Source organism: Oncorhynchus masou, unplaced genomic scaffold, assembly GCF_036934945.1.
Source record: "Oncorhynchus masou masou isolate Uvic2021 unplaced genomic scaffold, UVic_Omas_1.1 unplaced_scaffold_966, whole genome shotgun sequence".
In the NCBI taxonomy this organism is placed as follows: Eukaryota; Metazoa; Chordata; class Actinopteri; order Salmoniformes; family Salmonidae; genus Oncorhynchus; species Oncorhynchus masou.
Window position 1 is genome coordinate 105,001 of NW_027016163.1, and position 25,000 is coordinate 130,000.

The 25,000-nt window shown below is 46.6% G+C and overlaps 1 protein-coding gene across 1 annotated transcript in view; it reads left to right on the top strand.

Annotated features, from left to right (window-relative positions):
- The window catches only part of LOC135538451 (chromosome transmission fidelity protein 18 homolog), a 178,396-nt gene that overhangs the window by 26,436 nt on the left and 126,960 nt on the right, over positions 1-25,000 (top strand). The window contains 9 exon segments of the mRNA XM_064964351.1: positions 174-271; positions 1,609-1,732; positions 1,838-1,974; positions 2,041-2,134; positions 2,300-2,398; positions 8,230-8,360; positions 8,465-8,579; positions 17,877-18,104; positions 22,210-22,359. Coding sequence (XP_064820423.1) covers positions 174-271; positions 1,609-1,732; positions 1,838-1,974; positions 2,041-2,134; positions 2,300-2,398; positions 8,230-8,360; positions 8,465-8,579; positions 17,877-18,104; positions 22,210-22,359 — 1,176 coding nt within the window.

Sequence of the window (25,000 nt, forward strand, 5' to 3'; positions counted from 1 at the left end):
CACAGACTGATAGATACAAGGTAGGTAGACCTACACAGACTGATAGATACAAGGTAGGTAGACCTACACAGACTGATAGATACAAGGTAAGAAGACCCACACATCACACAGACTAATTAATACAAGGTAGGAAGACTCACACATAGCAGGTTAATCTGTCCTCCTCCCACTAGGTGGTGCTGCTGTCTGGTCCTCCGGGTTTAGGGAAGACCACTCTGGCCCACATCATCGCTAAGCATGCTGGGTACAACGTGGTGGAGATTAACGCCAGGTGGGTTTAACGACTTCAAGTTGATGCTCTGGTTTCCCATAGCAACTAAGTGGTTGTTGATGCTGTGGTTTCCCATAGTAACTAAGGGGTTGTTGACGCTGTGGTTTCCCATAATAACTAAGGGGTTGTTGATGCTGTGGTTTCCCATAATAACTAAGGGGTTGTTGATGCTGTGGTTTTCCATAGTAACTAAGGGGTTGTTGACGCTGTGTCCCATAGTAACTAAGGTGTTGTTGACGCTGTGGTTTCCCATAGTAACTAAGGGGTTGTTGACGGTAGATAGACTGTGGTTTTCCATAGTAACTAAGGGGTTGTTGACGCTGTGGTTTTCCATAGTAACTAAGGGGTTGTTGATACTGTGGTTTCCCATAATAACTAAGGGGTTGTTGATGCTGTGGTTTTCCATAGTAACTAAGGGGTTGTTGGTGCTGTGGTATCCCATAGTAACTAAGGGGTTGTTGATGCTGTGGTTTTCCATAATAACTAAGGGGTTGTTGTTGCCGTGGTTTCCCATAATAACTAACGCTACCACCTTCCGGAGACACCTGAAACCCCACCTCTTCAAGGAATACCTAGATAGGATAAGTAATCCTTCTCACCCCCTTAAATGATTTAGATGCACTATTGTAAAGTGGCTGTTCCACTGGATGTCAGAAGGTGAATTCACCAATTTGTAAGTCGCTCTGGATAAGAGCGTCTGCTAAATGACTTAAATGTAAATGTAAATGTAAACTAAGGGGTTGTTGATAGTAACTAAGAGGTTGTTGGTGCTGTGGTATCCCATAGTAACTAAGGGGTTGTTGATGCTGTGGTTTTCCATAATAACTAAGGGGTTGTTGATAGTAACTAAGGGGTTGTTGATGCTGTGGTTTCCCATAGTAACTAAGGGGTTGTTGATAGTAACTAAGGGGTTGTTGATGCTGTGGTTTCCCATAATAACTAAGGGGTTGTTGATAGTAACTAAGGGGTTGTTGATGCTGTGGTTTCCCATAGTAACTAAGGGGTTGTTGACGCTGTGGTTTCCCATAATAACTAAGGGGCTGTTGATGCTGTGGTTTCCCATAATAACTAAGGGGTTGTTGATGCTGTGGTTTCCCATAGTAACTAAGGGGTTGTTGATGCTGTGGTTTCCCATAATAACTAAGGGGTTGTTGATGCTGTGGTTTTCCATAGTAACTAAGGGATTGTTGATGCTGTGGTTTCCCATAATAACTAAGGGGTTGTTGATAGTAACTAAGGGGTTGTTGATGCTGTGGTTTCCCATAATAACTAAGAGGTTGTTGATGCTGTGGTATCCCATAATAACTAAGGGGTTGTTGACGCTGTGGTTTCCATAGTGATGACCGCAGTGCGGAGCTGTTCCAGAAGCGTATCGACACAGCGACCCAGATGAGGTCAGTGCTGGGAGCCAATGAGAAGCCTAACTGCCTCATCATCGACGAGATCGACGGAGCACCCGCCGTAAGTCCCGCCCACAGCTCCGTCCCTGCCCTTCTATTGGACCACTCTCACCTAGCCTCATCTCAGAGTAATACCTCTCTCTCTCTCTCTGTGATTGGTCGGCAGGCTGCCATCAGCATCCTATTGGCCACTCTGAACAGGAAGGACAGCCAGGGGGCGGAGTCAGAGGCGGCGCCTCTAAAGAAGAAGAAGAAAAAAGAGTCGGTCCTCCTCCGACCAATCATCTGCATCTGTAACGACCTGTAAGAGACGGAGGGGGGGAGGGGTTTATCTCTATCTGTGATCTGATTGGTTCTCTGTCCTGTCAGGTATGTTCCAGCCCTGAGGCCTCTGAGGCAGCAGGCGTTTCTATTGGCCTTCCCCCAGACACAGCCTTCCCGCCTGGCACAGAGACTGGCTGAGGTAATCTTTGTTTTCATTTTCTTAGTGGTGATGCAACATGTCAGACCAGCCATGATGAGGGTCTTTATGTTAATGTGTGGGTTAGATCTCCAGGGGTCAGGGGTCATGAAGACTGACATGACAGACCAGCCATGATGGGGGTCTTTATGTTAATGTGTGGGTTAGATCTCCAGGGGCCAGGGTATGAAGGCTGACATGGGGACTCTGATGGCTCTCTGTGAGAAGACGGACAACGACATCAGATCCTGCATAAACACACTGCAGGTACACACACACACAACAACACACTCACGCAGCAAACCAATTGCACACTGTGTTTGTAAGTCGCTCTGGATAAGAGCGTCTGCTAAATGACTTAAATGTAAATGTAAATGTGTTTCCAGACTATAAGAGTTACCATGTATTACAACAATATCAAGGGTCCAAACACTGATCCCTGAGGAACGCCTGTCTGTACACATTCACTCACAGTTGACAACTGGGATGGAAAATGACTGAGAATGAGAGGAGTGGCAATATCGTCCTCTCAGCCATATCTTCTATATTAGTCTACCAGAGAGTATGTGCCCTCAGGCCTGGAGGGAAGCTAAAGTCATTCCGCTGCCCAAGAATAGTAAAGCCCTCTTTACTGGCTCATAGCCGACCAATCAGCCTGTTACCAACCCTAACATGCTGACCAATCAGCCTGTTACCAACCCTAACATGCTGACCAATCAGCCTGTTACCAACCCTAACATGCTGACCAATCAGCGTGTTACCAACCCTAACATGCTGACCAATCAGCCTGTTACCAACCCTAACATGCTGACCAATCAGCCAATCAGCCTGGTACCAACCCTAACATGCTGACCAATCAGCCTGTTACCAACCCTAACATGCTGACCAATCAGCCTGTTACCAACCCCAACATGCTGACCAATCAGTTAATCCTGTGGCCCGTTAGAAAAAACAGAGGTCCTGTTACCAACCCTAACATGCTGACCAATCAGCCTGTTACCAACCCTAACATGCCGACCAATCAGCCTGTTACCAACCCTAACATGCTGACCAATCAGCCTGTTACCAACCCTAACATGCTGACCAATCAGCCTGTTACCAACCCCAACATGCTGACCAATCAGCGTGTTACCAACCCTAACATGCTGACCAATCAGCCTGTTACCAACCCTAACATGCTGACCAATCAGCCTGGTACCAACCCTAACATGCTGACCAATCAGCCTGTTACCAACCCTAACATGCTGACCAATCAGCCTGTTACCAACCCTAACATGCTGACCAATCAGCCTGTTACCAACCCTAACATGCTGACCAATCAACCTGTTACCAACCCTAACATGCTGACCAATCAGCCTGTTACCAACCCTAACATGCTGACCAATCAGCCTGGTACCAACCCTAACATGCTGACCAATCAGCCTGTTACCAACCCCAACATGCTGACCAATCAGCCTGTTACCAACCCTAACATGCTGACCAATCAGCCTGGTACCAACCCTAACATGCTGACCAATCAGCCTGTTACCAACCCTAACATGCTGACCAATCAGCCTGTTACCAACCCTAACATGCTGACCAATCAGCCTGGTACCAACCCTAACATGCTGACCAATCAGCCTGTTACCAACCCTAACATGCTGACCAATCAGCCTGTTACCAACCCTAACATGCTGACCAATCAGCGTGTTACCAACCCTAACATGCTGACCAATCAGCCTGTTACCAACCCTAACATGCTGACCAATCAGCCCGTTACCAACCCTAACATGCTGACCAATCAGCGTGTTACCAACCCTAACATGCTGACCAATCAGCCTGTTACCAACCCCAACATGCTGACCAATCAGCCTGTTACCAACCCTAACATGCTGACCAATCAGCCTGGTACCAACCCTAACATGCTGACCAATCAACCTGTTACCAACCCCAACATGCTGACCAATCAGCCTGTTACCAACCCTTAGTAAACGATGCTCTTTACCACTAGGCAACCTGCTGCTATTTCAGTCAATGTTAAAGGCTGCATTTGAGTTCTATTTCTTCATCCCACTCCTGATAGGCTACCTGCCAGCCCTGTGTGTTTATGTATGTTGATGACTCAACACTACAGGTCAGCTACAGCAAGGGAAATCATATTGATACAACAGTAGTTAAGATGGGGAGAAGTCTGTCCATTATAAATCACTGTAACACTTAACACAGATCCTGCAGTCAGTTTCAGAACATGTTGATACAACAGTAGTTAAGATGGGGGGGTGTCCGTTATAAATCACTATATATAGCTAACCTCTCTGGTAGCGTCCCACCTCGATAACAGCCAGTGAAATTGCAGAGCGCCAAATTCAAAACAACAGAAATCCCGTAATTAAAATTCCTGAAAACATATACAAGTATTATACACCATTTTAAAGATATACTTCTTGTAAATCCAACCACAGTGTCCGATTTCAAAAAGGCTTTACTGCGAAAGCACACCATGCGATTATGTTAGGTCAGCACTAGTCACAGAAAACCATACAGCCATTTTCTAGCCAAGGAGAGGGCTCACAAAAGTCAGAAATAGCAATTAAAATTAATCACTTACCTTTGATGATCTTCATCTGGTGGCACTCCCAGGTCTCCATGTTAGACAAATGTTTGTTTTGTTTGATAATGTCCCTCTTTATGACCAAAAACCTCCTTTTTGTTTGCGCGTTTTGTCCAGTGATCCGAATGCACAAGGCGCGGGCACTAAGTCCTGAAGAAAAGTTTTAAAAAGTACAATAAAAGTTAGTAGAAACATGCCAAACAATGTTTAAAATCAATCCTCCGATTGTTTTTGTCATAAATAATCAATAATATTTCAACCGGACAAAAGCTTCGGCAATAGGAAAGGAGAAACAAGAACCTGTCTTTACCTATGCAGTAGGTTGATGATGTGGTCTGTCTCTGTCTACCGATCAGGGCGCATGGCTGATGAATGGCAATTTCCACTGGCCACTGATTCAAAGTGCTGTATCTCCCTCATTTTTCAGAGGAAAAGCCTGAAACATTAAAGACTGGCCACATGTGGAATAGAGATCGTGACCTGGGTCCTAAGTCTTTGTATGGTGGATAGGCTTTCAATGGAAAAACAGCCTTTCAAAATAATAGTACTTCCTGGTTGGATTGTCCTCGGGTTTTTGCCTGCCATATCAGTTCTGTTATACTCACAGACATTATTTTAACAGTTTTGGAATCTTTACAGTGTTTTCAATCCAAATCTACTAATTATATGCATGTCCTAGCTTCTGGGCCTGAGTAGCAGGCAGTTGAATGTGGGCTTTAATTCAGGCTTTTCATCCAAGATTCCAAATGCTGCCCCCTACTAGTGAAGTTAAGATGGGGAGAAGTCTGTCCATTATAAATCACTGTAACACTTAACAAAGAGCCTGTCGTCAGTTTCAGAACATATTGATACAACAGTAGTTAAGATGGGGAGAAGTCTGTCCATAAAGCGCTGCTCTGCCTGCAGGCCCTAGTTTCTACCTTTTTAACAACACTATCAACAAGGCAGGTCCCACAGGCCCTAGTTTCTACCTTCTTAACAACACTATCAACAAGGCAGGTCCTACAGGCCCTAGTTTCTACCTTCTTAACAACACTATCGACAAGGCAGGTCCTAGTTTCTACCTTCTTAACAGCACTATCAACAAGGCAGGTCCTACAGGCCCTAGTTTTGTCCCACCTAGACTACTGTTCAGTCGTGTGGTCAGGTGCCTCATAGAGGGACTTGGAAAAATTACAATTGGCTCAGAACAGGGCAGCACGGCTGGCTCTTAAAAGTACACAGAGAGCTAACATTAATGTCCATCTCTCCTGGCTCAAAGTGGAGGAGAGATTGACTTCATCGCTACTTGTTTTTGAATGAGGTGTTGACAAGCTGAATGAACCGAGCTGTCTGTTTAAACTACTGGCACACAGCTTAGACACCCATTCATACCCCACAAGACATGCCACCAGAGGTCTCTTCACAGTCCCCAAGTCCAGAACAGATAATGGGAGGCAAACAGTACTACATAGAGCCATGACTACATGGAACTCTATTCCACAGTACTACATAGATCCATGACTACATGGAACTCTATTCCACAGTACTACATAGAGCCATGCCTACATGGAACTCTATTCCACAGTACTACATAGATCCATGACTACATGGAACTCTATTCCACAGTACTACATAGAACCATGACTACATGGAACTCTATTCCACAGTACTACATAGAGCCATGACTACATGGAACTCTATTCCACAGTACTACATAGAGCCATGACTACATGGAACTCTATTCCACAGTACTACATAGATCCATGACTACATGGAACTCTATTCCACAGTACTACATAGAGACATGACTACATGGAACTCTATTCCACAGTACTACATAGAGCCATGACTACATGGAACTCTATTCCACAGTACTACATAGAGCCATGACCACATGGAACTCTATTCCACAGTACTACATAGAGCCATGACTACATGGAACTCTATTCCACAGTACTACATAGAGCCATGACTACATGGAACTCTATTCCACAGTACTACATAGAGCCATGACCACATGGAACTCTATTCCACAGTACTACATAGAGCCATGACTACATGGAACTCTATTCCACAGTACTACATAGAGCCATGACTACATGGAACTCTATTCCACAGTACTACATAGAGCCATGACTACATGAGCCAACTCTATTCCACAGTACTACATAGAGCCATGACTACATGGAACTCTATTCCACAGTACTACATAGAGCCATGACTACATGGAACTCTATTCCACAGTACTACATAGAGCCATGACTACATGGAACTCTATTCCACAGTACTACATAGAGACATGACTACATGGAACTCTATTCCACAGTACTACATAGAGCCATGACTACATGGAACTCTATTCCACAGTACTACATAGAGCCATGACTACATGGAACTCTATTCCACAGTACTACATAGAGCCATGACTACATGGAACTCTATTCCACAGTACTACATAGAGCCATGACTACATGGAACTCTATTCCACAGTACTACATAGAGACATGACTACATGGAACTCTATTCCACAGTACTACATAGAGCCATGACTACATGGAACTCTATTCCACAGTACTACATAGAGCCATGACTACATGGAACTCTATTCCACAGTACTACATAGAGCCATGACTACATGGAACTCTATTCCACAGTACTACATAGAGCCATGACTACATGGAACTCTATTCCACAGTACTACATAGAGCCATGACTACATGGAACTCTATTCCACAGTACTACATAGAGCCATGACTACATGGAACTCTATTCCACAGTACTACATAGAGACATGACTACATGGAACTCTATTCCACAGTACTACATAGAGCCATGACTACATGGAACTCTATTCCACAGTACTACATAGAGCCATGACTACATGGAACTCTATTCCACAGTACTACATAGAGCCATGACTACATGGAACTCTATTCCACAGTACTACATAGAGACATGACTACATGGAACTCTATTCCACAGTACTACATAGAGCCATGACTACATGGAACTCTATTCCACAGTACTACATAGAGCCATGACTACATGGAACTCTATTCCACAGTACTACATAGAGCCATGACTACATGGAACTCTATTCCACAGTACTGACTATGGAACTCTATTCCACAGACATGACTACATGGAACTCTATTCCACAGTACTACATAGAGCCATGACTACATGGAACTCTATTCCACAGTACTACATAGAGCCATGACTACATGGAACTCTATTCCACAGTACTACATAGAGCCATGACTACATGGAACTCTATTCCACAGTACTACATAGAGCCCTGACTACATGGAACTCTATTCCACATCAGGTAACTGATGCAGCAGGAGAATCAGATTGGCAGGAACTAATTAGGATCTGTAATAAATACACATACAATTGGTAAAGGGAAGAGACCGCTAGATGTGTTGTAGTTCCTCCACGGTCGAGGTTAGAGACCACTAGATGTGTTGTAGTTCCTCCATGGTCGAGGTTAGAGAGCTGGACTTGTTAACGTGTTGTGTTGTAGTTCCTCCACGGTCGAGGGAAGAGACAGCTGGACGTGCAGTCGGTCCAGTCCATGAGGATCGGTCAGAAGGATCAGAATAAAGGACTGTTCAACCTCTGGCAGGAGATCTTCCAACTGCCGCGCATCAAACGGTATTATAACAAACTATGCTATTGATAACCATAACTAACTAACTATTTGTCTTCCTGGTTGACCATATTTGGTGTCTTCCTGGTTGACCATATTTGGTGTATAGGAAGCGTGTGGGCGAGGAGCTGGAGGAGGGCCTTAGAGAAGGAGGCGGGGCCGAGAGACTACAGCACATCCTTCACCTGGCCTCTTCCACCGGAGAGCACGACAAACTCACACAGGTACACACACACACACCCTCACACAAACACACACAGTCCCACACACACACACAGACACACAGTCTCTTCCATAGCAGGACAGCACACAGCAGGACAGCACACAGCAGGACAGCACACAGCAGGACAGCACACAGCAGGACAGTATGCAGCAGGACAGTAGGACAGCACACAGTAGGACAGCACACAGTAGGACAGCACACAGTAGGACAGTATGCAGTAGGACAGTATACAGTAGGACAGTATACAGTAGGACAGTATACAGTAGGACAGTATACAGTAGGAGGGCAGGACAGTATACAGCAGGACAGTAGGACGGTATACAGCAGGACGGTATACAGCAGGACAGTATACAGTAGGACAGTATACAGTAGGACACTATACAGCAGGACACTAGGACAGTATACAGTAGGACAGTATACAGCAGGACAGTATACAGCAGGACAGTATACAGCAGGACAGTATACAGCAGGACAGTATACAGTAGGACAGTATACAGTAGGACAGTATACAGTATACAGCAGGACAGTATACAGCAGGACAGTATACAGTAGGACAGTATACAGTAGGACAGTATACAGCCGGACAGTATACAGCCGGACAGTATACAGCCGGACACTATACAGCCGGACACTATACAGCAGGACACTAGGACAGTATACAGCAGGACAGTATACAGCAGGACAGTATACAGGGACAGTATACAGTATACAAGTAGGACAGTATACAGCAGGACAGTATACAGCAGGACAGTATACAGTATACAGTAGGACACTATACAGCAGGACAGTATACAGCAGGACACTAGGACAGTATACAGTAGGACAGTATACAGCAGGACAGTATACAGCAGGACAGTATACAGCAGGACAGTATACAGCAGGACAGTATACAGCAGGACAGTATACAGCAGGACAGTATACAGCAGGACAGTATACAGCAGGACAGTATACAGCAGGACAGTATACAGCAGGACAGTATACAGCAGGACAGTATACAGCAGGACACTAGGACCGTATACAGTAGGACAGGACAGGGACAGTATACAGTAGGACAGGACACTATACAGCAGGACACTAGGACAGTATACAGTATACAGGACAGTATACAGTAGGACAGTATACAGCAGGACAGTATACAGCAGGACAGTATACAGCAGGACAGTATACAGCAGGACAGTATACAGTATACATTAGGACAGTATACAGTAGGACAGTATACAGTAGGACAGTATACAGTATACAGCAGGACAGTATACAGCAGGACAGTATACAGCAGGACAGTAGGACTGTATACAGCAGGACAGTAGGACCGTATACAGCAGGACAGTATACAGCAGGACAGTATACAGCAGGACAGTATACAGTAGGACAGTATACAGCAGGACAGTATACAGCAGGACAGTATACAGTAGGACAGTATACAGCAGGACAGTATACAGTATACAGTAGGACAGTATACAGCAGGACAGTATACAGCAGGACAGTATACAGTATACATTAGGACAGTATTCAGTAGGACAGCAGGACAGTATACAGCAGGACAGTAGGACAGTATACAGCAGGACAGCAGGACAGTATACAGCAGGACAGTATACAGTAGGACAGTATACGGTAGGACCGTATACAGCAGGACAGTATACAGGACAGTATACAGTAGGACAGTATACAGTATACAGTAGGACAGTATACAGCAGGACAGTATACAGCAGGACAGTATACAGCAGGACAGTATACAGTATACAGTAGGACAGTATACAGCAGGACAGTAGGACAGTACAGTATACAGTAGGACAGTATACAGTATACAGTAGGACAGTATACAGCAGGACAGTATACAGCAGGACAGTATACAGGACAGTATACAGTAGGACAGTATACAGTAGGACAGTATACAGCAGGACAGTATACAGCAGGACAGTATACAGTAGGACAGTATACAGCAGGACAGTAGGACAGCAGGACAGTATACAGCAGGACAGTATACAGCAGGACAGTATACAGCAGGACAGTATACAGCAGGACAGTATACAGGACAGTATACAGTAGGACAGTATACAGTAGGACAGTATACAGTATACAGTAGGACAGTATACAGCAGGACAGTATACAGCAGGACAGTATACAGCAGGACAGTACAGTAGGACAGTATAGTATACAGTAGGACAGTATACAGTAGGACAGTATACAGTATACAGCAGGACAGTATACAGTAGGACAGTATACAGTAGGACAGTATACAGCAGGACAGTAGGACAGTATACAGCAGGACAGTACAGTATACAGCAGGACAGTATACAGTAGGACAGTATACAGCAGGACCGTATACAGCAGGACAGTATACAGCAGGACACTAGGACAGCATACAGTAGGACAGTATACAGTAGGACAGTATACAGTAGGACAGTATACAGCAGGACAGTATACAGTAGGACAGTATACAGCAGGACAGTATACAACAGGACAGTATACAGTAGGACAGGACAGTATACAGCAGGACAGTATATAGCAGGACAGGACAGTATACAGTAGGACAGTATACAGCAGGACAGTATACAGCAGGACAGTATACAGCAGGACAGTATACAGCAGGACAGTATATACAGCAGGACAGTATACAGTAGGACAGTATACAGCAGGACAGTAGGACAGTATACAGCAGGACAGTATACAGCAGGACAGTAGTACGGTATACAGCAGGAAAGTAGGACAGTATACAGCAGGGCAGTAGGACAGTATACAGCAGGACAGTATACAGTAGATACCATATACAGCAGGACAGTAGGACAGTATACAGCAAGACAGTATACAGTAGGACAGTATACAGTAGGACAGTATACAGCAGGACAGTATACAGCAGGACAGTAGTACGGTATACAGTAGGACAGTATACAGTAGGACAGTAGGACGGTATACAGCAGGACAGTATTACAGCAGGACAGTAGGACAGTATACAGTAGGACAGTATACAGTAGGACAGTAGGACGGTATACAGCAGGACAGTATACAGCAGGACAGTAGTACGGTATACAGCAGGAAAGTAGGACAGTATACAGCCGGACAGTATACAGCAGGACACTATACAGCAGGACAGTAGGACAGTATACAGTAGGACAGTATACAGCAGGACAGTATACAGCAGGACAGTATACAGTAGGACAGTATACAGTAGGACAGTATACAGCAGGACAGTAGGACAGTATACAGTAGGACAGTATACAGTAGGACAGAGCAGGACAGTATACAGCAGGACAGTATACAGCAGGACAGTATACAGCAGGACAGTATACAGCAGGACAGTATATACAGCAGGACAGTATACAGTAGGACAGTATACAGTAGGACAGTATACAGCAGGACAGTATACAGCAGGACAGTAGACAAGTATATAGTAGGACAGTATACAGCAGGACAGTAGGACAGTATACAGCAGGACAGTATACAGTAGTACATATACAGTATACAGTAGGACAGTATACAGCAGGACAGTATACAGCAGGACAGTATAGTATACAGCAGGACAGTATACAGTAGGACAGTATACAGCAGGACAGTATACATACAGTAGGACAGTATACAGTAGGACAGTAGGACAGTATACAGCAGGACAGTATTACAGCAGGACAGTATACAGTTTGACAGTATACAGTAGGACAGTAGGACGGTATACAGCAGGACAGTATACAGCAGGAAAGTAGGACAGTATACAGCCGGACAGTATACAGCAGGACACTATACAGCAGGACAGTAGGACAGTATACAGTAGGACAGTATACAGTAGGACCGTATGCAGGACAGTATACAGTAGGACAGTATACAGTAGGACAGTATACAGCAGGACAGTAGGACAGTATACAATAGGACAGTATACAGTAGGAGAGCAAGACAGTATACAGCAGGACCGTATACAGCAGGACAGTATACAGCAGGACAGTATACAGCAGGACAGTATACAGTAGGACAGTATACAGCAGGACAGTATACAGTAGGACAGTATACAGTAGGACAGTAGACAGTATATAGTAGGACAGTATACAGCAGGGCAGTAGGACAGTATACAGCAGGACAGTATACAGTAGTACCATATACAGCAGGACAGTAGGACAGTATACAGCAGGACAGTATACAGTAGGACAGTATACAGTAGGACAGTATACAGCAGGACAGGACAGTATACAGCAGGACAGTAGTACGGACAGTATACAGTAGGACAGTATACAGTAGGACAGTAGGACAGTATACAGCAGGACAGTATACAGCAGGCCAGTATACAGTAGGACAGTATACAGTAGGACAGTATACAGTAGGACAGTAGGACGGTATACAGCAGGACAGTATACAGCAGGACAGTATACAGCAGGACAGTACAGCACAGGTATACAGTAGGACAGTATACAGCAGGACAGTATAGCAGGACAGTATACAGCAGGACAGTATACAGCAGGACAGTAGGACAGTATACAGTAGGACAGTATACAGTAGGACAGTAGGACAGTATACAGCAGGACAGTATACAGCAGGACAGTATACAGCAGGACAGTATACAGCAGGACAGTATACAGTAGGACCGTATACAGCAGGACAGTAGGACAGTATACAGTAGGACAGTATACAGTAGGACAGTATACAGCAGGACAGTATACAGCAGGACAGTATACAGCAGGACAGTATACAGTAGGACAGTATACAGCAGGACAGTATACAGCAGGACAGTATACAGCAGGACAGTATACAGCAGGACAGTATACAGCAGGACAGTATACAGTATACATTAGGACAGTATTCAGTAGGACAGTATACAGTAGGACAGTATACAGTATACAGCAGGACAGTATACAGCAGGACAGTATACAGCAGGACAGTATACAGCAGGACACTAGGACCGTATACAGTAGGACAGTATACAGTAGGACAGTATACAGTATACAGCAGGACAGTATACAGTAGGACAGTATACAGTAGGACAGTATACAGTACAGTATACAGACACAGTAGGACAGTATACAGCAGGACAGTATACAGTAGGACAGTAGGACAGTATACAGCAGGACAGTATACAGTAGGACAGTATACAGTAGGACAGTATACAGCAGGACAGTATACAGGGACAGTATACAGCAGGACAGTATACAGTATACAGCAGGACAGTAGGACAGTATACAGCAGGACAGTATACAGCAGGACAGCAGGACAGTATACAGCAGGACAGTATACAGCAGGACAGTATATACAGTAGGACAGTATACAGCAGGACAGTATACAGCAGGACAGTATACAGGACAGGACAGTATACAGTAGGACAGTATACAGTAGGACAGTATATACAGCAGGACAGTATACAGTAGGACAGTAGACAGGACAGTATATAGTAGGACAGTATACAGCAGGGCAGTAGGACAGTATACAGCAGGACAGTATACAGTAGGACATATACAGCAGGACAGTAGGACAGTATACAGCAGGACAGTATACAGTAGGACAGTATACAGTAGGACAGTATACAGCAGGACAGTATACAGCAGGACAGTAGGACGGTATACAGTAGGACAGTATACAGTAGGACAGTATACAGGGACAGTATACAGCAGGACAGTATACAGCAGGACAGTATACAGTAGGACAGTATACAGTTTGACAGTATACAGTAGGACAGTAGGACAGTATACAGCAGGACAGTATACAGCAGGACAGTAGTAGGACAGGTATACAGCAGGACAGTAGGACAGTATATACAGCAGGACAGTATACAGCAGGACACTATACAGCAGGACAGTAGGACAGTATACAGTAGGACAGTATACAGTAGGACAGCAGGACAGTATACAGCAGGACAGTATACAGCAGGACAGTATACAGCAGGACAGTAGGACAGTATACAGTAGGACAGTATACAGTAGGACAGTATACAGTAGGACAGTATACAGCAGGACAGTATACAGCAGGACAGTATACAGCAGGACAGTATACAGCAGGACAGTATACAGTAGGACAGTATACAGCAGGACAGTATACAGCAGGACAGTATACAGCAGGACAGTATACAGTAGGACAGGGACAGTAGACAGTATACAGTAGGACAGTATACAGCAGGACAGTAGGACAGTATACAGTAGGACAGTATACAGTAGGACAGTATACAGTAGGACAGTAGGACAGTATACAGCAGGACAGTATACAGCAGGACAGCATACAGCAGGACAGTATACAGCAGGACAGTATACAGCAGGACAGTAGGACAGTATACAGTAGGACAGTATACAGTAGGACAGTATACAGCAGGACAGTATACAGCAGGACAGTATACAGCAGGACAGTATACAGTAGGACAGTATACAGCAGGACAGTATACAGTAGGACAGTATACAGTAGGACAGTATACAGCAGGACAGTATACAGCAGGACAGTATACAGCAGGACAGTAGTACGGTATACAGTAGGACAGTATACAGTAGGACAGTATACAGGACAGTATACAGTAGGACAGTATACAGCAGGACAGTAGGACAGTATACAGTAGGACAGTATACAGTAGGACAGTATAGAGGACAGTATACAGCAGGACAGTATACAGCAGGACAGTATACAGCAGGACAGTATACAGCAGGACAGTATACAGTAGGACCGTATACAGCAGGACAGTAGGACAGTATACAGTAGGACAGCAGGACAGTATACAGTAGGACAGTATACAGTAGGACCGTATACAGCAGGACAGTATACAGCAGGACAGTATACAGTAGGACAGTATACAGTAGGACAGTAGGACAGTATACAGTAGGACAGTATACAGCAGGACAGTATACAGTAGGACAGTAGGACAGTATACAGCAGGACAGTATACAGCAGGACAGTATACAGCAGGACAGTATACAGCAGGACAGTATACAGCAGGACAGTATACAGTAGGACAGTATACAGCAGGACATTAGGACTGTATACAGCAGGACAGTATACAGCAGGACATTATACAGCAGGACAGTAGGACAGTATACAGCAGGACAGTATACAGCAGGATAGTATACAGCAGGACAGTATACAGTAGTACAGTATACAGTAGGACAGTATACAGTAGGACAGTAGGACGGTATACAGCAGGACAGTATACAGCAGGACAGTAGGACAGTATACAGTAGGACAGTATACAGTAGGACAGTATACAGCAGGACAGTATACAGTAGGACAGTAGGACGGTATACAGCAGGACAGTATACAGCAGGACAGTATACAGCAGGACAGTATACAGCAGGACAGTAGGACGGTATACAGCAGGAAAGTAGGACAGTATACAGCCGGACAGTATACAGCAGGACACTATACAGCAGGACAGTAGGACAGTATACAGTAGGACAGTATACAGTAGGAGAGCAGGACAGTATACAGTAGGACAGTATACAGTAGGACAGTATACAGCAGGACAGTAGGACAGTATACAGTAGGACAGTATACAGTAGGAGAGCAAGACAGTATACAGCAGGACCGTATACAGCAGGACAGTATACAGCAGGACAGTATACAGCAGGACAGTATACAGCAGGACAGTATACAGTAGGACCGTATACAGCAGGACAGTAGGACAGTATACAGCAGGACAGTATACAGTAGGACAGTATACAGCAGGACAGTATACAGTAGGACCGTATACAGCACAGTATACAGTAGGACAGTATACAGTAGGACAGTATACAGCAGGACAGTATACAGTAGGACAGTATACAGCAGGACAGTATACAGTAGGACAGTATACAGCAGGACAGTAGGACAGTATACAGTAGGACAGTATACAGCAGGACAGTATACAGCAGGACAGTATACAGCAGGACAGTAGGACAGTATACAGCAGGACAGTATACAGCAGGACAGTATACAGTAGGACAGTAGGACAGTATACAGCAGGACAGGAGAGCAAGACAGTATACAGTAGGACAGTATACAGCAAGACAGTATACAGCAGGACAGTATACAGTAGGACAGTATACAGCAGGACAGTATACAGCAGGACAGTAGGACAGTATACAGCAGGACAGTATAAGACAGTATACAGGAGGACAGTATACAGCAGGACAGTATACAGGAGGACAGTATACAGGAGGACAGTATACAGTAGGACAGTATACAGTAGGACAGTATACAGTAGGACAGTATACAGCAGGACAGTATACAGTAGGACAGTATACAGTAGGACAGTATACAGCAAAACAGTATACAGCAGGACAGTATACAGCAGGACAGTATACAGCAGGACCGTATACAGCAGGACAGTATACAGTATACAGTAGGACAGTATACAGCAGGACAGTATACAGCAGGACAGTATACAGCAAGACAGTATACAGCAGGACCGTATACAGCAGGACCAGTATACACAGGACAGTAGGACAGTATACAGCAGGACAGTATACAGCAGGACAGTATACAGCAGGACAGTAGGACAGTATACAGTAGGACAGTATACAGTAGGACAATATACAGTAGGACAGTATACAGCAGGACAGTATACAGCAGGACAGTATACAGCAGGACAGCACACAGTAGGACAGTATACAGCAGGACAGCACACAGCAGGACAGCACACAGTAGGACAGCACACAGCAGGACAGCACACAGCAGGACAGCACACAGCAGGACAGCACACAGTAGGACACAGCAACCTCTCTCTCTCTCTCCCACCACCTCTCTCCCTCTGTCTCTCTCCTCCTCCATCTCTCTCTGTCCCTCCTCCTCCTCCACCTCTCTCTCTCTCTCTCCCTCTCCTCCACCTCTCTCTCTCTGTCTCTCTCCTCCTCCATGTCTCTCTGTCCCTCCTCCTCCTCCACCTCTCTCTCTGTCCCTTCTCCTCCACCTCTCTCTCTCTCTCTCTGTCTCCCTCCTCCTCTGTCTTTATGTGGATGAGATGTAGTCTGGAGAATGTATATCCTGGTAGATGTGTTCCAGTCTACTTTTTAAATGGAGAAATCTAATCAGAGAACATGTTGCTATTGGGACCTAACCTCTATTAATATCTCAGGTCCCCCTCCTCTACCTCCCCCCCCCTCAGTCTCTCCAGGACACTCTCTCTCTGTCTCTCTCCCTATCAGCTCTCTCTCTCTCCATCCCTCTCTCTAACTCTCTCTCCCCCTCTATCTCTCTCTCTCTCTCCCTCCTTATATCTCTCCCTCCCCCTCTCTATCTCTCTCTGTATCTTTCTCCCTCCTCTCTCTATCTCCCCTCTCCCCTCCCCCTCTCTATCTCTCTCTAGGACTGTATCTTTCTCCCTCCCTCTCTCTATCTCTCCCCTCCCCCTTCTCTCTCTCTCTGTTCCCAGGGTCTCTATGATAACTTCCTGTCTATGCGTGTGAAGGACCCCGGTCTTGGCAGAGTGTGTCAGGCTCTGGATTGGTTGGGCTTCTCAGATGGGTTGACCCAGGCCATGCTGCAAGGACAAAACTTCTCTCTGCTGCGATACCAGCCCTTCCTCCCCGCAGCTTTCCACTTCCTGTTTGCTCACACACACAGTCCCCCCCGCATCAACTACCCCCACAGCCAGTACGAGGTACACACACAAAACCTGTGCTTAGATAGAATGAGGTGTTCCTCAGGGTCCTATTCTAGGAATAGATAGATAGAATGAGGTGTTCCTCAGGGTTCTATTCTAGGAATAGATAGAATGTGGTGTTCCTCAGGGTTCTATTCTAGGAATAGATAGATAGAATGCGGTGTTCCTCAGGGTTCTATTCTAGGAATAGATAGAATGTGGTGTTCCTCTGGGTTCTATTCTAGGAATAGATAGATAGAATGCGGTGTTCCTCAGGGTTCTATTCTAGGAATAGATAGAATGCGGTGTTCCTCAGGGTTCTATTCTAGGAATAGATAGAATGTGGTGTTCCTCTGGGTTCTATTCTAGGAATAGATAGATAGAATGTGGTGTTCCTCAGGGTCCTATTCTAGGAATAGATATATAGAATGTGGTGTTCCTCAGGGTCCTATTCTAGGAATAGATAGATAGAATGTGGTGTTCCTCACAGTTCTATTCTAGGAATAGATAGATAGAATGTGGTGTTCCTCAGGGTTCTATTCTAGGAATAGATAGATAGAATGTGGTGTTCCTCAGGGTTCTATTCTAGGAATAGATAGATAGAATGTGGTGTTCCTCTTGGTTCTATTCTAGGAATAGATAGATAGAATGCGGTGTTCCTCTTGGTTCTATTCTAGGAATAGATAGATAGATAGAATGTGGTGTTCCTCTTGGTTCTATTCTAGGAATAGATAGATAGATAGAATGTGGTGTTCCTCTGGGTTCTATTCTAGGAACAGATAGAAAGAATGTGGTGTTCCTCTTGGTTCTATTCTAGTAATAGATAGATAGAATGTGGTGTTCCTCTTGGTTCTATTCTAGGAACAGATAGATAGAATGTGGTGTTCCTCTTGGTTCTATTCTAGGAACAGATAGATAGAATGTGGTGTTCCTCTGGGTTCTATTCTAGGAACAGATAGATAGAATGTAGTGTTCCTCAGGGTTCTATTCTAGGAATAGATAGATATAATGTGGTGTTCCTCTGGGTTCTATTCTAGGAATAGATAGATTGTGGTGTTCCTCTGGGTTCTATTCTAGGAATAGATGGATAGATAGAATGTGGTGTTCCTCTTGGTTTATTCTAGGGACTGATAGATAGAATCTGGTGTTCCTCAGGGTTTTATTCTAGGAATAGATAGATAGAATGTGGTGTTCCTCTGGGTTCTATTCTAGGAACAGATAGATAGAATGTGGTGTTCCTCAGGGTTCTATTCTAGGAATAGATAGATATAATGTGGTGTTCCTCAGGGTTCTATTCTAGGAATAGATAGATAGAATGTGGTGTTCCTCAGGGTTCTATTCTAGGAACAGATATATAGAATGTGGTGTTCCTCAGGGTTTTATTCTAGATCCTCTGTTATTTCAGCCATAGCTCTCTATAATAATTTATTGTCCCTCTCCCCCTCTCTCCCCTCTCTCCTCTCTCTCCTCTCTCTCTCCCTTCTCCTCTCTTTCCCTCTCTCCTCTCTTTCCCCTCTCTCTCTCTCTCTCTCCCCTCTCTCCTCTCTTCCCCTCTCTCCTCTCTTTCCCCCTCTCTCCTCTCTTTCCCCTCTCCTCTCTTCCCCCTCTCTTCCCCCTCTCTCCTCTCTTCCCCCTATCTCCTCTCTTCCCCCTCTCTCCAGTCTTCCCCCTCTCTCCTCTCTTTCCCCTCTCTCCAGTCTTTCCCCCTCTCTCCTCTTTACCCCTCTCTCCCTCTCTTCCCCCTCTCTTTTCCCCCTCTCTCCTCCTCTCTCTCAGTCCTCTCTTCCCCCAGGACTCTCCTCTTTCCCCCTCTCTCCTCTCTTCCCCTCTCTCCTCTCTTCCCCTCTCTTCTCTCTTCCCCCTCTCTTTTCCCCCTCTCTCCTCCTCTCTTTCTCCTCTTCCCCCTCTCTCCTCTCTTCCCAGTATACAGACTCCTCTCTCTTTCCCCTCTCTCCTCTCTTCCCCCTCTCTTCCCCCTCTCCTCTCTTCCCCCTCTCTCCTCTCTTTCCCCTCTCTCCTCTCTTTCCCCCTCTCTCCTCTTTCCCCTCTCCCTCTCTTCCCCCTCTCTTTTCCCCCTCTCTTCCTCCTCTCTTTACTCCTCTCTTTCCCCTCTCTCCTCTCTTCCCCCTCTCTCCTCTCTTTCCCCTCTCTCCTCTCTTCCCCCTCTCTTTTCCCCCTCTCTCCTCCTCTCTTTCCCCTCTCTCCTCTCTTCCCCCTCTCAGCCTCTCTTCCCCTCTCTCCTCTCTTCCTCCTCTCTCTCTCTTCCCCCTCTCTCCTCTTTTCCCACTCTCTCCTCTCTTCCCACCTCTCCTCTCTTCCCCCTCTCTCTCCCCTCCCCAGGACTCTCCTCCTCTCTTTCTCCTCTCTTCCCCCTCTCTCCTCTTTCCCCCTCTCTCCTCTCTTCCCCCTCTATACAGCAGGACAGTCCTTTCCCCTCTCTCTCTCCTCTCTTCCCCCCAGCTCTCTCCCCAGGACAGACTCTCCTCTCTTCCCCCTCTCTCCTCTCTTCCCCCTCTCTCCTCCTCTCTTCTCCCTCTCTTCCCCCAGTCTCCCTCTCTTCCCCCAGTATCTCTCTCCTTCCCCCTCTCCTCTCTTCCCCCTCTCTCTCTTTCCCCCTCTCTCCTCTCTTCCCACTCTCTCCAGCTCCTCTCTTTCCCCCTCTCTCCTCTTTCCCCTCTCTCCTCTCTTCCCCTCTCTCCTCTTTCCCACTCTCTCCAGCTCCTCCTTCTTTCCCCCTCTCTCCCTCTCTTCCTCCCAGTCTCTCCTCTCTTCCCCCTCTCTCCTCTTTTCCCACTCTCTCCTCTCTTCCCCTCTCTCTCCCCTCTCCCCTCTCTCCTCCCTCTTTCAGTATCCAGGACTCTTCCCCCCTCTCCTCTCTTCCCCCTCTCTCTCTCTTCCCCAGTCTCTCTCCTTCCCCCTCTCTCTCCCCAGGACTCTCCAGCTCTTCCCCCTCTCTCCTCTCTTCCCCCTCTCTCCTCTCTTCCCCTCTCTCCTCTCTTCCCCTCTCTCCTCTCTTCCCCCTCTCTCCTCTCTCCCCCTCTCTCCTCCTCTTTCCCACTCTCTCCCTCTCTTCCCACTCTCCCTCTCCTCTCTTTCCCCCTCTCTCCTCTCTTCCCCCTCTCTCCTCTCTTCCCACTCTCTCCTCCCTCTCTCTTTCCCCCTCTCTCCTCTCTTCCCTCTCTCTCCTCTCTTCCCTCTCTCCTCTCCTCTCTTCCCTCTCTCCTCTCTTCCCCCTCTCTCCTCTCTTCCCCCTCTCTCTCTCTTCCCTCTCTCCTCTCTTTCCCCCTCTCCCTCTCTTCCCCCTCTCCCTCTCTTCCCACTCTCCTCTCTTCCTCCTCTCTCCTCTCTTCCTCCTCTCTCCCTCTCTTCCCCCTCTCTCCTCTCTTCCCCCTCTCTCCTCTCTTCCCACTCTCCTCATCTCTCCTCCTCTCTCCTCTCTCTTCCCCCTCTCCTCTCTTCCCCCTCTCTCCTCTCTTCCCACTCTCTCCTCTCTTCCTCCTCCTCTCTCCTCTCTTCCTCCTCTCATCTCCTCTCTTCCCCCTCTCTCCTCTCTTCCCCTCTCTCTCTGTCCCACTCTCCTCCTTCCCCCTCTCTCTCTCTTCCCCCACTCTCCTCTCTTCCCCCTCTCTCCTCCTCTCTCTCTGTCCCCTCTCTCCTCTCTTCCCCCTGTAGGTGTTCCCTCTCCCACTCTTCCCCTCTCACCTCTCTTCCCCCTCCTCCTCTCCTCTCTTTCCCCCTCTCTCTCCTTCCCCCTCTCTTTCCCTCTCCTCTCTCTCCCCTCTCTCTCCTCTCTTCCCCTCTCTCCCCTCTCCCTCTCTTTCCCCCTCTCTCCTCTCTTCCCCCTCTCTGTTCCTCTGGATCTCCTCTCTTTCCCCCTCTCTTTCCCCCTATCTCCTCTCTTCCCCCTCTCTCCCTCTCTTCCCCCTCCTCCTCTCTTCCCCCTCTCTCCTCTCTTTCCCCCTCTCTCCTCTCTTTCCCCCTCTCTCCTCTCTTTCCCCCTCTCTCCTCTCTTTCCCCCTCTTCCTCTCTTTCCCCCTCTCTCCTCTCTTTCCCCCTCTCTCCTCTCTTTCCCCCTCTCTCCTCTCTTTCCCCCTCTCTCCTCTCTTTCCCCCTCTCTCTCCAGGCTCTAACTAAGACCTCAGCCAGCAGGAACGCTCTGGCTGCTATCTTGTCTGAAGTCCCAGCATGCATCAGGACTAGAGTCAGTGAGCTTAGTCTCAGTCTGGACATCCTGTCGCTCCTGCTGGATATCATCTGTCCCAAACTACGACCTGTAGGTACACACACACACACACACACACACACACACACACACACACACACACACACACACACACACACACACACACACACACACACACTGGATATTATCTGTCCCAAACTACGACCTGTAGGTACACACACACACACACACACACACACACACACACACACACACACACACACACACACACACACACACACACACACACACACACACACACACACACACACACACACTGGATATCATCTGTCCCAAACTACGACCTGTAGGTACACACACACACACACACACACACACTGGATATCATCTGTCCCAAACTATGACCTGTAGGTACACACACACACACACACACACACACACACACACTGGATATTATCTGTCCCAAACTACGACCTGTAGGTACACACACACACACACACACACACACACACACACACACACACACACACACACACACACACACACACTGGATATCATCTGTCCCAAACTACGACCTGTAGGTACACACACACACACACACACACACACACACACACACACACACACACACACACACACACTGGATATCATCTGTCCCAAACTACGACCTGTAGGTACACACACACACACACACACACACACACACACACACACACACACACACACACACACACACACACACACACACACACACACTCTAGCACACACACACTGGATATCATCTGTCCCAAACTACGACCTGTAGGTACACACACACACACACACACACACACACACACACACTGGATATCATCTGTCCCAAACTACGACCTGTAGGTACACACACACACACACACACACACACACACACACACACACACACACACACACACACACACACACACACACACACACACACACACACACACACACACACACTGGATATCATCTGTCCCAAACTACGACCTGTAGGTACACACACACACACACACACACACACACACACACACTGGATATCATCTGTCCCAAACTACGACCTGTAGGTACACACACACACACACACACACACACACACACACACACACACACACACACACACACACACACACACACACACACACACACACACACACACACACACACACACACTGGATATCATCTGTCCCAAACTACGACCTGTAGGTACACACACACACACACACACACACACTGGATATCATCTGTCCCAAACTATGACCTGTAGGTACACACACACACACACACACACACACACACACACACTGGATATTATCTGTCCCAAACTACGACCTGTAGGTACACACACACACACACACACACACACACACACACACACACACACACACACACACACACACACACACTGGATATCATCTGTCCCAAACTACGACCTGTAGGTACACACACACACACACACACACACACACACACACACACACACACACACACACACACACACACACATATCATCTGTCCCAAACTACGACCTGTAGGTACACACACACACACACACACACACACACACACACACACACACACACACACACACACACACACACACACACACACACACACACACACACTGGATATCATCTGTCCCAAACTACGACCTGTAGGTACACACACACACACACACACACACACACACACACACTGGATATCATCTGTCCCAAACTACGACCTGTAGGTACACACACACACACACACACACACACACACACACACACACACACACACACACACACACACACACACACACACACACACACACACACACACACACACACACTGGATATCATCTGTCCCAAACTACGACCTGTAGGTACACACACACACACACACACACACACACACACACACACACACACACACACACACACACACACACACTGGATATCATCTGTCCCAAACTACGACCTGTAGGTACACACACACACACACACACACACACACACACACACACACACACACACACACACACACACACACACACACACACACACACACACACACACACACACACACACACACACACACACACACACACACTGGATATCATCTGTCCCAAACTACGACCTGTAGGTACACACACACACACACACACACACACACACACACACACACACACACACACACACACACACTGGATATTATCTGTCCCAAACTACGACCTGTAGGTACACACACACACACACACACACACACACACACACACACACACACACTGGATATCATCTGTCCCAAACTACGACCTGTAGGTACACACACACACACACACACTGGATATTATCTGTCCTAAACTACGACCTGTAGGTACACACACACACACTGGATATCATCTGTCCCAAACTACGACCTGTAGGTACACACACACACACACACACACACACACACACACACACACACACACACACACACACACTGGATATTATCTGTCCTAAACTATGACCTGTAGGTACACACACACACACACACACACACACACTGGATTTTATCTGTCCTAAACTATGACCTACAGGTACACAGACAGTGTCTTGTTTATGGTCTTATACAGCTGGTTGAGAGGTCTCAGTGCATCAGTCTTGTTTATGGTCTTATACAGCTGGTTGAGAGGTCTCAGTGCCAGCATCAGTCTTGTTTATGGTCTTATACAGCTGGTTGAGAGGTCTCAGTG